Source organism: Passer domesticus, chromosome 1 (genome assembly GCF_036417665.1).
Source record: "Passer domesticus isolate bPasDom1 chromosome 1, bPasDom1.hap1, whole genome shotgun sequence".
NCBI lineage: Eukaryota > Metazoa > Chordata > Aves > Passeriformes > Passeridae > Passer > Passer domesticus.
In genome coordinates this window covers 160,834,538-160,849,403 of record NC_087474.1, presented here as the reverse complement: position 1 = coordinate 160,849,403, position 14,866 = coordinate 160,834,538, and the positions used below count along the sequence as shown (strand labels likewise).

The 14,866-nt window shown below is 50.1% G+C and overlaps 4 protein-coding genes across 4 annotated transcripts; all 4 read right to left on the bottom strand.

Moving 5' to 3' along the window:
* Positions 1-285: 285 nt before the first annotated feature.
* Positions 286-857, bottom strand: LOC135290374 (feather beta keratin-like). The gene has a single exon (XM_064404281.1). The coding sequence runs from the start codon at positions 855-857 to the stop codon at positions 498-500; it is 360 nt and encodes a 119-aa protein (XP_064260351.1). The 3' UTR covers positions 286-497.
* A 2,962-nt stretch (positions 858-3,819) lies between these two features.
* Positions 3,820-4,333, bottom strand: LOC135290366 (feather beta keratin-like). The gene has a single exon (XM_064404271.1). It carries the CDS (start codon positions 4,331-4,333, stop codon positions 3,956-3,958), a length of 378 nt encoding a protein of 125 aa, XP_064260341.1. The 3' UTR covers positions 3,820-3,955.
* A 3,120-nt stretch (positions 4,334-7,453) lies between these two features.
* On the bottom strand, positions 7,454-7,801 carry LOC135283745 (feather beta keratin-like). The gene has a single exon (XM_064395155.1). It carries the CDS (start codon positions 7,799-7,801, stop codon positions 7,454-7,456), a length of 348 nt encoding a protein of 115 aa, XP_064251225.1.
* Positions 7,802-10,893: 3,092 nt separating this feature from the next.
* On the bottom strand, positions 10,894-11,253 carry LOC135283142 (feather beta keratin-like). Its single transcript, XM_064394035.1, has one exon. It carries the CDS (start codon positions 11,251-11,253, stop codon positions 10,894-10,896), a length of 360 nt encoding a protein of 119 aa, XP_064250105.1.
* Positions 11,254-14,866: the final 3,613 nt, after the last annotated feature.

Genomic DNA, 14,866 nt, shown 5'->3' with positions numbered 1-14,866 from the left:
ACTCCAGATTTCCTGCCGAACTGGTGGATTTTGGGACTCTTATTGCTGGAGGGGTTCAAGCGTGCTGGTGGGGAAGAGAGTTTGCCAAGTGTGTTCTGACACAGAGTGACTTGACCAGAGCTGTACCCAGGAGAGCATGGATATGTCCAAGACATTGGTCTATCAGGTGATGGTTTTGTGTCATATTCTGGAAGGTGTCCCCTCCTATGCTTCCTATGCCAGATGTTTTTATTAGTTGTTTTGACATATTTGTGAGGGAAGGTGTTGATGCACATACTCCAAAGGCTTGTTGAGGTGTGGAATGTGCATGGTAAGGCTGTGAGACCACTGGAATTACAGAAGAGCAGGACGCGTATGAGGCTTTGATGCAGGACAACTTTATTGAGGCACAGGAATGAAGGGACAGGAGAAAGGAGAAGTCGGGATCTCGTGAGAGGTACAAGTAGGAAAATGACCAGCAAAGGTGCTTTGCTTGCAGGACTGGTTGCTGAGATCCCTTAGCAGTTGTAGCCATAGCTCCTTCTGCCATAGCAGCCCAGGCCATAGCCATAGCCCTGCCCGTAGCCAAAACCACAGCCATAGCCAAATCCATGGCCATAGCCAAGGCCAAAGCCACCAAATCCAGCAGAGATGGGCTGTCCCTGGGCACTGAGCTCAGTGCCCAGAGCAGCGGAGGAGGTGGATCCGACGGCGGTGCTCTGGGGGAAGGAGGTCATGATGGGTCCTGGCAGGGTGACCAGCACAGGGGCAGGGTCGATGATGACACGGGAATCCTGGCATTGCAGGGCACAGGGCTCGTTGCAGCTGTTGGCCAGCGGGGTGGGTCCGCAGGGTCGGCAGCGGTCGTAGCAAGCCATGGGTGAGGTGTGGACGGTCCTGGAACAGCGGAGGTGAGGCAGGGAAGGGGTATGGTGGTGTGAGGGGTGGTGATGCAGAAGGGTTAGGGAGTGTGGAAGCTGTTGTGGGCCTATGGGGCAGCATAAGGGCTGCTGAGGCTGTGGCTGAGCGTGCTGGAAGAGAGGGACCAGGGTTTCAGGAGCAGGAGGGTCCGGGAGGGGATTGAGACTTACCTGGTTGTCTGCAGGAGCAGAAGACGTGAGGAGAAGTGTGTGAGGGAGAGAGGCTCTGGGCTGGCTTTTATGCTGGTTCTGGATGGGCGGGACAGCCTTGTGCCATGGCCTTGGGGCATTTTGAAGGCAGCATCTCTTGGCTGGCCCCGCCTAGTGAGTCATGAGGTGGAGAGTGTTTTCCTTCATGCCATTCTGCAGTTCCATGTCCTGTTCTTGATGCTGTGTCCATCTGACCTTGGCAGCTGCTTTAATAATTTGGTATGTGTGTTGTTTTGATTGTTCCATGTATGTCAGGGAAGGCTGAATAATCAACCAGAACCTTGGAGATTTGCAATATCATTACTGCTGTCATTGTTTGGCCCTCGTGTGCTGTGGTTTGTGGGTGCCTTGTGAAGACTGGGACTTGCTTCTGAAACCACTGGATGTCCATCAGTCATTGTGTTGCACCCAGAAATGCTAAGGGAGCTGCTGATGTCCTGGGGAGGTCCTTCTACTGTACCTTGGCAAGATCCCAATGCCTGGGAGCTGTTCCTGATGGATGAAAGAAAGCTCTTGGCCTTGTGTCTTGAATGGGATCAAAAGAGAGCATATTTAAAATTAGAGGCTGTTCAGGCTGAACGTATTCCAGTGTTCTGGTCCATTTGGATTTCTGAAATTTATGTGGTAATGTACTCTGCCATTTGAACTGTATTCCTTGACATTGTTAAGGAATCCATTAAGGAAACAAGAAACTGGGCCTGATCTTTTTTTTCCCAGGTTGTCTCTGACATCAATTAGCTTATTCCTCATTGAAGCCACAAGTTTCATAACACGTAAGCTGTAATTGTTAACATTGTGTTCCTGTAAGCAAATAATTACTAATGGAACCTCAGTGGGCTCCTCTGTCCTTCCCTGACGAGGTGGGTGGGTGTTCTTTTGGAATCATGCCATTCCATATCCTTCTCCTGAGGCCCTGTCCACCTGCTCCTGAGGCTCTGCCCACCTTTTAATTGCAACTACCAAGTGGTCAAAGTTTTCTGCTGATGATTTCAGTCAGGGATAGCTGAAGGCGTGACCCAAGCTTTGGAGAGGTGTGGTGTCATCACTGTGGACAGCCCAGGGCCCTCGTGTGCCATGGTTTGAGGGTGCCTTCTGAAAAAGTGCCCCAAATTTCTCACAGTTCTGATAGGCTGGATTTGGATTGGCAGCTGTGTCGAGGAGGAGATGTTGCACCTTCCATTGCCTTCCATGCCTCCACGCATATATCCCAGTTGGCAAAGGCTGACCTCAGACCTCACTTTCAATTTGGACATGTTCAGTGGTGCTTGGATGATAGTCTAGCCGCAAAGGTTTTGATATTTTCATTCATCCCTTGGGCTGAGTGCCAAAGGCTGAGGCCACTTGTGATTGTCTGAATGAGGATCTGGAGGTTGCCCAGGGTTGTTGGACACAAGCATTGCATGACCCTCAACAACCTAGGTGAGCCCAGCTGGTGTCAGTGCCCAGTGTAGTGGACAGAGAAAGCTCATAAGGGCTGGGGCCGGTGGCTTGTGGTCAGTGTCCCAAAGTCCAGATGGCAGCAAGTTCCCAGTGCTGTAGCCCAGGAGTGGCATCCACTGGGCGAACACTGAAAACTTGATGAATTCAGGACATCTGCTGGAGTTCAGCAAGGACAGCTGCTAAGTTTCTTTTCATGTGAGGATTCATGTCAGGCAGGAATAAATATCTGGGCATCACTTGGAACAATTGTTTCAGTCTCTGAAAACACCTTTCAGAGTCTTTCTGGGTTAGAAGGAATGGGGAAGGAGATGTCCCTGAAACATTGTGGGAAAGTGCACCCCCAGTCTACACATCAGGACTGGGGAAAATTGTTGTGATGAGGCAGGGAGATGATGTGATGAGGAGACTCTTGGTGTCTTCTGAGTACTGGTGACGTCCCATGTGAGGTACTGTGTGCAATTCTAGTCTCCCCAATGTGAAAATGAAGTCATCTTTGTGAATTATTGAATAGTGACCATTTCAGAAACTCCAGGATTCCAGAGTGTCTGGACAATCATTCCTGGATGAGAAACTGTGAGAGCTGGGACTCCCAGGGGATGAGGGTGGACAGTGTGTTGTCATCAGAGTGCACAAATCCCTGATGGTAGGGAATGAAGTTGAATGATCCTGGCTGTTCCCAGCAGTGCACATGTGCAGGACAAGAGGTCAAGGGCAAAGGGAAAACAGATGGATTTCCATGTGCAAAGAAGCCAAGAAGTTCTCATTTTGAGGGTGGTCACAGAGTGGAAAAGATGTTGGACCGTTGGTCCTGGGAGAGCCAGTACTGAACTTTCCATGCTGCTGGGAATCCTGCTCATGTTGGTCTTGCTGAAGAAGGGAGTTGAAGCAGTTGCACTCCAGATTTCCTGGCCAAGTGGAGGATTTTGGGACTCTTATTGCTGGAGGGATTCAAGAGTCCTGGTGGGGAAGAGTTTGGCAGAAGTGTGACTTGACCAGAGCTGTACCCAGGGGAGCATGGATGTGTCCAAGATTTTGGTCTATCCAGAGATAGGTTTGTGTCATGTTCTGGAAGGTGTCCCCTCCTATGCTTCCTATGCCAGACGTTTTTATTAGTTGTTTTGACATATTTGTGAGGGAAGGTGCTGCACATACTCGAAAGGCTTGTTGAGGCATGGAATGTGCATGGTAAGGCTGTGAGACCGCTGGAATTACAGAAGAGCAGGACGCGTATGAGGCTGTGATGCAGGACAACTTTATTGAGGCACAAGATTGAAGAGACAGGAGAAAGGAGTAGACAGGATCTGGTGAGACGTACAAGTAGGAAAATGACCAGCAAAGGTGCTTTGCTTGCAGGAGCTGCTGCCAGAAGCCAGAGTTGGTGGTTTCAGGGGTGGTGCTGAGATCCCTTAGCAGTTGTAGCCATAGCTCCTTCTGCCATAACAGCCCAGGCCATAGCCATAGCGCTGGCCATAGCCAAAACCACAGCCATAGCCAAATCCACGGCCATAGCCAAGGCCATAGCCAAGGCCAAAGCCAAAGCCACCAAATCCACCAGAGATGGGCTGTCCCTGGGCACTGAGCTCAGCGCCCACGGCAGCGGAGGAGGTGGATCCGACGGCGGTGCTCTGGGGGAAGGAGGTCATGATGGGTCCTGGCAGGGTGACCAGCACAGGGGCAGGGTTGATGATGACGCGGGAATCCTGGCATTGCAGGGCACAGGGCTCGTTGCAGCTGTTGGCCAGCGGGGTGGGTCCGCAGGGTCGGCAGATGTTGTTGCAGGCCATGGGGGCGGTGTGGAGGATCCTTGGAAGAGAGAGGGGAGTGAGGAAGGGCAGGGGTGTGGGGGTGTGAGGGATGGTGATGCAGGAAGGCGAGGGAATGTGGAGGTTGTTGTGGGGCTGTGGGGAGGTGTGAGTGCTGCTGAGGCTGGGGCTGCGCATGCTGGAAGAGAGAGGCCAGGGGTGCAGGAGCAGGACGGTGTGGGGTTTGAGACTCACCTGGTTGTCAGCAAGTGCAGAAGGCGTGAGGAGAAGTGTGTGAGGGAGAGTGGCTCTGGGCTGGCTTTTATGCTGGTCCTCTCAGGGTGGGACAGCCTTGTGCCATGGCCTTGGGGCATTTTGCAGGCAGCACCTCTTGGCTGGCCTATCCTGGTGAGTCATGAGGTGTGGTGTGTTTTCCTTCAGGCCATTCTACAATTCCATGTCCTACTCTTGAGTCTGTGTCCATCTGACCTTGGCAGTAGCCTTAATAATTTGGTATTTGGGTGGATTGGAATGTTCCATGTGTGTCAGTTCCATGTGATGTTCCCATGTGTGAATAAACAGCCATAGCCCTGGAGATCTGCAATGTCATCAGTGATGTCATTTTGTGGCACTCGTGTGCTTTGGTTTGCAGGTGCCTTGTAAAGACTGGGATTCTCTTCCATGACACTGCATGTCCTTCAGCCATTGTGTTGCACCCAAGAGTGCTGTCGGAGCTGCTGATGTCCTGGGGAGGTCCATCTGCTATTCCTTGGCAAGATCCCAAAGCCTGGGAGCTGTTCCTGATGGATGAAAGAGATCTCTTGGCCTTGTGTCTTGAACGGAATCAAGAGAGTGGATATTTAACATTTAGGCTGTTCAGGCTGAACATATTCCTATATTATGGTCCATTTGGATTTCTCAAATATATATGACAATACACTCTGCCATTTAAACTCTACTCCTTGATGCTTTTATGAAATCCTGTAAAGAAACAAACAACTGGCTTGATCCCTTTTTTCCCAGACTTCTCTAACATCAATTAGCTTATTCCTCATTGAAGCCACAAGTTTCATAACTCATAACCAGTAATTGTTAACATTGTGTTCCTGTAAGCAAATAATTACTAATGGAGCATCAGTGAGCTCCTCTGTCCTTCCCTGACAACGTGGGTGCGTGTCTTTGTGGAATGTTGCAATTCTATATGCTGATCCTGAGGCCCTGTCCACCTGTGCTGGCAACTTTTAACTGCGATTACCAACTGTCAAATTTTTCTGTTGATGATTTGTGTCAGGGAGGGCTGAAGATGTGACCCAAGCTTTGGGGAGGTGTGGTGCCATCACTGTGGTCACCTAATGGCCCTTGCGAGCCATGGTTTGTGTGTGCCTTCTGAAAAAGTGCCCCCAATTTCTCACATTTCTAAGAGGCTGCTCTGAGATTGGCTGCTATGCCGAGGAGGAGGTGTTGCACCTTCCATTGCCTTCCATCCCTCCATGTATTTATTCCCGTTGGCAAAGGCTGACCTCAGACCTCACTTTCAATTTGGACATGCTCCGTGTGTGTTTGGATGATAGTCTAGCCTCAGAGATTTTGAAATTTTAAGTTATCCCTTGGGTTGAGTGCCAAAGGCTAAGGCCACTTCTGATTGTTGGAAGGAGGATTTGGAGGTTGCCCAGGGTTGTTGGACACAAGCATTGCATGAGCCTCAACAACCCAGGCGAGCCCAGCTTGTGTCCATGCCCAACGTAGTAGACTGCAAAAGGTCTGAAGGGCTGGGGCCTGTGGCTTGTGGTCATTGTCCCAAAGTCCAGATGGCAGCAAGTCCCCAGTGCTGTAACCCAGGAGTAGCATCCACTGGGCCAACACTGAAAACTTGATGAGTTCTGGACATCTGCTGGACTTCTAGCAAGGCCAGATACCAAGTGTTTTTGCATGTGAGGATTCATGCCATATAGGAAGAAATACCTGGGTGTCACTTGGAACAATTATTTTAATCTCTGAAAGCACTTTTCAGAGTGGTTCTGGGTTAGAAGGAATTGGGCAGGAGGTGTCCCTGTATCATGTTGGGAAAGGGCACCACCAGTCTCCAGATCAGGACTGGGGAGAATTGTTGTGATGAGGCAGGGAGATGATGTGATGAGGAGACTCTAGGTGTCTTCTGAGCACTGGTGAGGTCCCATGTGAGGTGTTGTGTGCAATTGTAGTCTCCCCAATGTGAAAATGAAGTCACCTTAGTGAATTAATTAACAGCGACCATTTCAGAAACTCCAAGATTCTGGAGGTGCTGGGGAATAATTCCTGGATGAGAAACAGAGAGAGCTGGGACTCGCAGGGGACGAGGGTGGACAGGGTGGTGTCATCAGAGTGCACAAATCCCGGATGGCAGGGAATGAAGGTGAACGAGCCTGGCTGTTCCCAGCAGTGCACGTGTGCAGGACAAGAGATCAAGGGCAAAGGGAAAACAGATGGAATGCAATTGCTCAAGAAGTCAAGAATTTCTCATTGTGAGGGTGGTCACAGAGTAGAAAAGATGTTGGACTGTTGGCCCTTGGAGAGCTAGTACTGACCTCTCCATAGTGCTGGGAATCCTGCTCATGTTGGTCTTGTTGGAGCAGGGAAGTTGAAGCACTTGCACTCCAGATTTCCTGCCGAACTGGTGGATTTTGGGACTCTTATTGCTGGAGGGGTTCAAGCATCCTGGTGGGGAAGAGAGTTTGCCAAGTGTATTCTGACAGGAAGTGACTTGAACCAGAGCTGTACCCAGGAGAGCATGGATGTGTCCAAGACTTTGGTCTATCAGGTGATGGTTTTGTGTCATGTTCTGGAAGGTGTCCCCTCCTGTGCTTCCTATGCCAGATGTTTTTATTAGTTGTTTTGACATATTTGTGAGGGAGTGTGTTTTTGCACGTAGCCCAAAGGCCTGTTGAGGTGTGGAATGTGCTTGGTAAGGCTGTGAGACCACTGGAATTACAGAAGAACAGGAGGCGTATGAGGCTTTGATGCAGGACAACTTTATTGAGGCACAGGAATGAAGAGACAGAAGAAAGGAGAAGTCGGGATCTGGTGAGAGGTACAAGTAGGAAAATGACCAGCAAAGGTGCTTTGTTTGCAGGACTGGTTGCCAGAACCCAGAGCTTGTGGTGTCAGGGGTGGTGCTGAGATCCCTTAGCAGTTGTAGCCATAGCTCCTTCTGCCATAGCAGCCCAGGCCATAGCCATAGCCGAAACCACAGCCATAGCCATATCCACGGCCATAGCCAAGGCCAAAGCCACCAAATCTAGCAGAGATGGGCTGTCCCTGGACACTGAGCTCAGTGCCCAGAGCAGCGGAGGAGGTGGATCCGACGGCGGTGCTCTGGGGGAAGGAGGTCATGATGGGTCCTGGCAGGGTGACCAGCACGGGGGCAGGGTCGATGATGACACGGGAATCCTGGCATTGCAGGGCACAGGGCTCGTTGCAGCTGTTGGCCAGCGGGGTGGGTCCGCAGGGTCGGCAGCGGTCGTAGCAAGCCATGGGTGAGGTGTGGAGGGTGCCTGGAAGAGAGGGGGTGAGGCAGGGAAGGGGTATGGGGATGTGAGGGGTGGTGATGCAGGATTGTGAGGGAGTGTGGAAGCTGTTGTGGGCCTATGGGGCAGCGTGAGGACTGCTGAGGCTGTGGCTGAGTGTGCTGGAAGACAGGGGCCAGGGTTGAATGAGCAGGAGGGTCCGGGAGGGTATTGAGACTTACCTGGTTGTCAGCAGGAGCAGAAGGAGTCAGGAGAAGTGTGTGAGGGAGAGGGGCTCTGGGCCAGCTTTTATGCAGGTTCTGGAGGGGTGGGACAGCCTTATCCCATGGCCTTGGGGCATTTTGCAGGCAGCATCTCTTTGCTGTCCCTGCCTGGTGATTCATGAGGTGGGGAGTGTTTTCCTTCATGCCATTCTGCTATTCAATGTCCTACTCTTGAGGCTGTGTCCATCTGACCTTGGCTGCAGCTTTAATCATTTCGTATTTGGGTTGATTCGATCGTTCCATATGTGTCAGAGATGGCTGAATAAACAACCAGAGGTCTTGTGATTTGCAATGTCATCAGTGATGTAATTTTGTGGCACTCATGTGCTGTGTTTTGTCGGTGCCTTGTGAAGACTGGGTCTCTGTTCTGTGCCGCTGGATGGCCATCAGTCATTGTGTTGCACACAGGAATGCTGAGGGTGCTAATAATGTCCTGAGGGGGTCATTCTGCTCTAGCCTGGCAGGATCTCAAAGCCTGGGATCTGTTCCTGACGGATGAAAGAGAGCTCCTGGCCTTGTGTCTGGAATGGGATCAAGAGAGAGCACATTTAAAAGTAGAGGAATTTCAGGCTGAACCTAATCTAGTATTACGGTGCATTTGGATTTCTGAAATTTATATGACAATGGACTCTGCCTTTTGAACTGTATTCCTTGACGTTGTTATGAAATCCTGTAAAGAAACAACAAACTGGGCTTGATCCCCTTTTTCCCAGGCTCTCTCTGACATCAATTAGCTTATTCCTCATTGAAGCCACAAGTTTCATAATTCATAACCTCTAATTCTTAACATTGTGTTCCTGTAAGCAAATAATTACTAATGGAGCCTCAGTGAGCTCCTCTGTCCTTCCCTGACAAGGTGGGTGCGTTTCCTTGTGGAATGATGCAATTCCATATCCTGCTCCTGAGGCCCTGTCCATCTGTGCTGGCAACTTTTAATTGCGACTACCAAGAGGTCAAAGATTTCTGTTGATGATTTGTGTCAGGGAGAGCGGAAGATGTCACCCAAGATTTGGAGAGGTGTGGTGCCATCACTGTGGTCACCTCATGGTCCTCGTGTGCCATGGTTTGTGTGTGTCTTCTGAAAAATTACTCCCAATTTCTCACAGTTCTGTGAGGCTGCTCTGAGACTGGCAGCTGTGCCAAGGAGGAGGTGTTGCACCTTCCATTACCTTCCATCCTTCCACACATTTATCCCAGTTGGCAAAGGCTGACCTCAGACCTCACTTTCAATTTGGACATGCTCCGTGTGTGTTTGGATGATAGTCTAGCCTCAGAGATTTTGAAATTTTAAGTTATCCCTTGGGTTGAGTGCCAAAGGCTAAGGCCACTTGTGATTGTCTGCATGAGGATTTGGAGGTTGCCCAGGGTTGTTGGAGATAAGCATTGCATGAGCCTCAACAACCCAGGTGAGCCCAGCTGGTGTCCATGCCCAATGAAGTGGACTGCAAAAGGTCTGAAGGGCTGGGGCCTGTGGCTTGTGGTCAGTTTCCCAAAGTCCCCAGTGCTGTAGTCCAGGAGTGGCATCCACTGGGCCAACACTGAAAACTTGATGAGTTCTGGACATCTGCTGGACTTCAGCAAGGGCAGCTGACAAGTATTTTTGCATTTGAGGAGTCATGCCATATAGGAAAAAATATGTGGTCGTCAGTGGGAACAATTGTTTTCCTTTCTGACAACACCTTTCAGAGTCATTCTGGGTTAGAAGGAATGCGGCAGGAGGTGTCCCTGTATCATTGTGGGAAAAGGAACCCCCAGTCTCCAGATCAGGACTGGGGAGAATTATTGTGATGAGGCAGGGAGATGATGTGATGAGGAGGCTCTTGGTGACTTCTGAGCACTGGTGAGGTCCCATGTGAGGTGTTGTGTGCAATTGTAGTCTCCCCAATGTGAAAATGAAGTCATCTTAGTGAATTAATTAACAGCGACCATTTCAGAAACTCCAAGATTCTGGAGGTGCTGCAGAATAATTCCTGGATGAGAAACAGAGAGAGCTGGGACTCCCAGGGGATGAGGCTGGACAGGGTGGTGTCATCAGTGTGTGCAAATCCCTGATGGCAGGGAATAATGGTGAATGAACCTGGCTGTTCTCAGCAGTGCACATGTGCAGGACAAGAGGTCAAGGGCAAAGGGAAAACAGATGGAATTCAATTGCTAAAGAAGTGAAGGATTTCTCATTTTGTGGGTGGTCACAGAGTAGAAAAGATTTTGGACTGTTGGCCCTTGGAGAGCCAGTACTGAACATGCCATGGTGCTGGGAATCCTGCTCATGTTGGTCTTGCTGGAGCAGGGAAGTTGAAGCACTTGCACTCCAGATTTCCTGCTGAAGTGGAGGATTTTGGGACTCTTATTGCTGGAGGGGTTCAAGAGTCCTGGTGGGGAAGAGAGTTTGCCAAGTGTGTTCTGACAGGGAGTGACTTGACCAGAGCTGTACCCAGGAGAGCATGGATGTGTCCAAGACTTTGGTCTATCCCGTGATGGTTTTGTGTCATGCTCTGGAAGGTGTCCCCTCCTATGCTTCCTATGTCCGAAGTTTTTATTAGTTGTTTTGACATATTTGTGACGGAGTGTGTTGTTGCACGTAGCCCAAAACCCTCTTGAGGCTTGGAATGTGCATGGTAAGGCTGTGAGACCACTGGAATTACAGAAGAGCAGGAGGCGTATGAGGCTTTGATGCTGGACAACTTTATTGAGGCACAGGAATGAAGAGACAGGAGAAAGGAGAAGTCGGGATCTGGTGAGAGGTACAAGTAGGAAAATGACCAGCCATGGTGCTTTGCTTGCAGGAGCTGATGCCAGAGGCCCAAGAAAGTGGTGTCCAGGGTGGTGCTGAGATCCCTTAGCAGTTGTAGCCATAGCTCCTTCTGCCATAGCAGCCCAGGCCATAGCCATAGCCCTGCCCGTAGCCAAAACCACAGCCATAGCCATATCCATGGCCATAGCCAAGGCCAAAGCCACCAAATCCACCAGAGATGGGCTGTCCCTGCACACTGAGCTCAGTGCCCAGAGCAGCGGAGGAGGTGGATCCGACGGCGGTGCTCTGGGGGAAGGAGGTCATGATGGGTCCTGGCAGGGTGACCAGCACAGGGGCAGGGTCGATGATGACGCGGGAATCCTGGCATTGCAGGGCACAGGGCTGGTTGCAGCTGTTGGCCAGCGGGGTGGGTCCGCAGGGTCGGCAGCAGTCGTAGCAGGCCATGGGTGAGGTGTCGAGGGTACCTGGAACAGCGGAGGTGAGGCAGGGAAGGGGTATGGGGATGTGAGGGGTGGTGATGTAGAAGGGTTAGGGAGTGTGGAAGCTGTTGTGGGCCTATGGGGCAGCGTAAAGGCTGCTGAGGCTGTGGCTGAGCGTGCTGGAAGAGAGGGGCCAGGGATGCAGGAGCAGGAGGGTCCGGGAGGGGATTGAGACTTACCTGGTTGTCAGCAGGAGCAGAAGGCGTCAGGAGAAGTGTGTGAGGGAGAGAGGCTCTGGGCTGGCTTTTATGCTGGTTCTGGAGGGGTGGGACAGCCTTATCCCATGGCCTTGGGGCATTTTGCAGGCAGCATCTCTTTGCTGTCCCTGCCTGGTGATTCATGAGGTGGGGAGTGTTTTCCTTCATGCCATTCTGCTATTCAATGTCCTACTCTTTAGGCTGTGCCCATCTGACCTTGACGGCAGTTTAAATAATTTCGTATTTGGGTCGATTTGATTGTTCCATATGTGTCAGAGATGGCTGAATTAACAACCAGAGGTCTTGTGATTTGCAATGTCATCAGTGATGTCATTTTGTGGCATTTATGTGCTGTGTTTTGCCGGTGCCTTGTGAAGACTGGGACTCTGTTCTGTGCCGCTGGATGTCCATCAGTCATTGTGTTGCACACAGGAATGCTGAGGGTGATAATGATGTCCTGAGGAGGTCATTCTGCTATAGCTTGGCAAGATCTCAAAGCCTGGGATCTGTTCCTGATGGATGAAAGAGAGCTCCTGGCCTTGTGTCTTGAATGGGATCGAGAGAGCATATTTAAAATTTGAGTAAGTTAGCCTGAAAATATTCCAGAATTATGGTCCATTTGGATTTCTCAAATTTCTATGACAATGTACTCTGCCATTTAAACTGTATTCCTTGATGTTGTTAAGAAATCCAGTAAAGAAACAACAAACTGGCCTTGATCCCCTTTTTCCCAGGCTCTCTCTGACATCAATTAACTTATTCCTTATTGAAGCCTCAAGTTTCATAACTCATAAGCTGTAACTGTTAACATTGTGTTCCTGTAAGCAAATAATTACTAATGGAGCTACAGTGAGCTCCTCTGTCGTACCCTGACATGGTGGGTGCGTGATCTTTTGGAATTCTATATCCTGCTCCTGAGGCCCTGTCCACCTGTGCTGGCAACTTTTCATTGCATATTCTAAGAGGTCAAATTATCCACAATTTGTGTGGATAATTTGTGTCAGGGAGGGCAGAAGGCATGTCCCAAGCTTTGGAGAGGTGTGGTGTCTGCGCTTTGATCACCCCACGGCCCTTGTGTGCCGTGGTTTGTGGGTGCCTTCTGAAAAATTGCCCCCAATTTCTCACAGTTCTGTGAGGCTACTCTGAGGTTGGCAGCTGTACCAAGGAGGAGGTGTTGCACCTTCCATTGACTTCCATCCCGCCACGCATTTATCCCAGTTGGCAAAGGCTGACCTCAGACCTCGCTTTCAATTTGGACATGTTCAGTGCGTGTTTTACTGATAGTCTAACCTCAACGGTTTTGATATTTTCATTCATCCCTTGGGCTGAGTGCCAAAGGCTAAGGCCACTTGTGATTGTCTGAATGAGGATTTGGAGGTTGCCCAGGGTTGTTGGACACAAGCATTGCATGAGCCTCAACAACCCAGGCAAGTCCAGCTGGTGTCAGTGCCCAGCGCAGTGGAGTGAGAAAGATCTGAAGGGCTGGGGCCTGTGGCTTGTGGTCACTGTCCCAAAATCCAGATGGCTGCACGTCCCCAGTGCTGTAGCGCAGGAGTGGCATCCACTGAGCCAACACTGAAAACTTGCTGGGTTCTGGACATGAGCTGGACTTCAGCAAGGGCAGCTGACAAGTGTTTTTTCATGTGAGGATTCATGCCAGATAGGAAGAAATACCTGGGTGTCACTTGGAATAATTGTTTTCCTTTCTGAAAATGCCTTTCAGAGTCATTCTGGGTTAGAAGGAATTGGGCAGGAGGTGTCCCTGTATCATTGTGGGTAAGGGCACCCCAATTCTCAGGATCAGGATTGCGGAGAATTGTTGTGATGAGGCAGGGAGATGATGTGATGAGGAGACTCTTGGTGTCTTCTGTGTACTGGTGAGGTTTCATGTGAGGTATTGTGTGCAATTCTAGTCTCCCGAGTGTGAAATTGAAGAAATTTTATTGAATAGTGACCATTTGAGAACCACCAAGTTTCCAGAGTGTCTGGGGAATCATTCCTGGATGAGAAACAGAGAGAGCTGGGACTCCCAGGGGTTGAGGATGGACAAGGTGGTGTCATCAGGGTGTGCAAATCCCTGATGGCAGAGAATGAAGCCTGGCTGTTCTCAGCAGGGCACACGTGCAGAACACGAGGTCAAGGGCAAAGGGAAAACAGAAGGAATGCAATTACTAAAGAAGTCAAGAATGTGTCATTTTCAGAGGGGACACAGAGTGGAAAAGGTGCCGGACTGTTGGCCCTGGGAGAGCCAGTACTGAACTGTCCATAGTGCTGGGAATCCTGCTCATGTTGGTCTTGCTGGAGCAGGGAAGTTGAAGCACTTGCACTCCAGATTTCCTGCCCAAGTGGAGGATATTGGGACTCTTATTGCTGGAGGGGTTCAAGCATCCTGGTGGGGAAGAGAGTTTGCCAAGTGTATTCTGACAGGAAGTGACTTGACCAGCGCTGTACCCAGGAGAGCATGGATGTGTCCAAGACATTGGTCTATCAGGTGATGGTTTTGTGTCATGTTCTGGAAGGTGTCCCCTCCTGTGCTTCCTATGCCAGATGTTTTTATTAGTTGTTTTGACATATTTGTGAGGGAAGGAATGTTGCCAGGGTCGGCTGTCAGTTGTCTCTGCCCCAGCACGGGAAAAGGTGGTTCTGGGCAGGCCACGCTCTCGAAGAAGGAGTCTGGACTTTTGCTTTTCGGTCTTCAGTTGAGTTTATTGTTTCTTATCTACAAAGTTTTTCTGTCTGTCCAGCCGAGGTCTGATCAGCAAGACAGCCAAGGGCACTCTCTCCCGCCCACGGGGCGGTTGTCTCTTTTATAGTGAAAACTACGTATAAGATATTTACCTTCAATTTCCAATACTTTTCGCCCTTGTTGTTGGCAAGTGCACCTTCACTATGAACCAATCCACACATGCCAACATCATCCTGAACATGGATGCCAAGGAGAAGAAAGAAGAAGGACAGGACACGGCCAAATCCCTCCATCTTAGAACCCTTGACCCCCATGTACAGAATTTCAAACCCCCCTGTACAACATACAAAAATCCCCCTGTACAGTGCTCCAAAGTTTTTTCCTGCACCCTGTGATTCCTACTTTAACTTTTGTGGCCTGTAATTCTTCATATAAGGTTGCCAATTTGCTCCATGAATTAAGATCGAATTTCCAGGTGTCTTTGGTTTCCTGCCAGGGTCTCCAAGCCCCTGCCAGGGCTTTGCGACATCCAGGGCATCCAGAGAGATGCTCTGGGTTCCGACAATAACCTGTAATTGTTAACATTGAGTTCCTGTAAGCAAATAATTACTAATGGAGCATCAGTGAGCGCCTCTGCCCTTCCCTGACAAGGTGGGTGCGTGTTCTTTTGGAATTATGCAATTCCTTATCCTGCT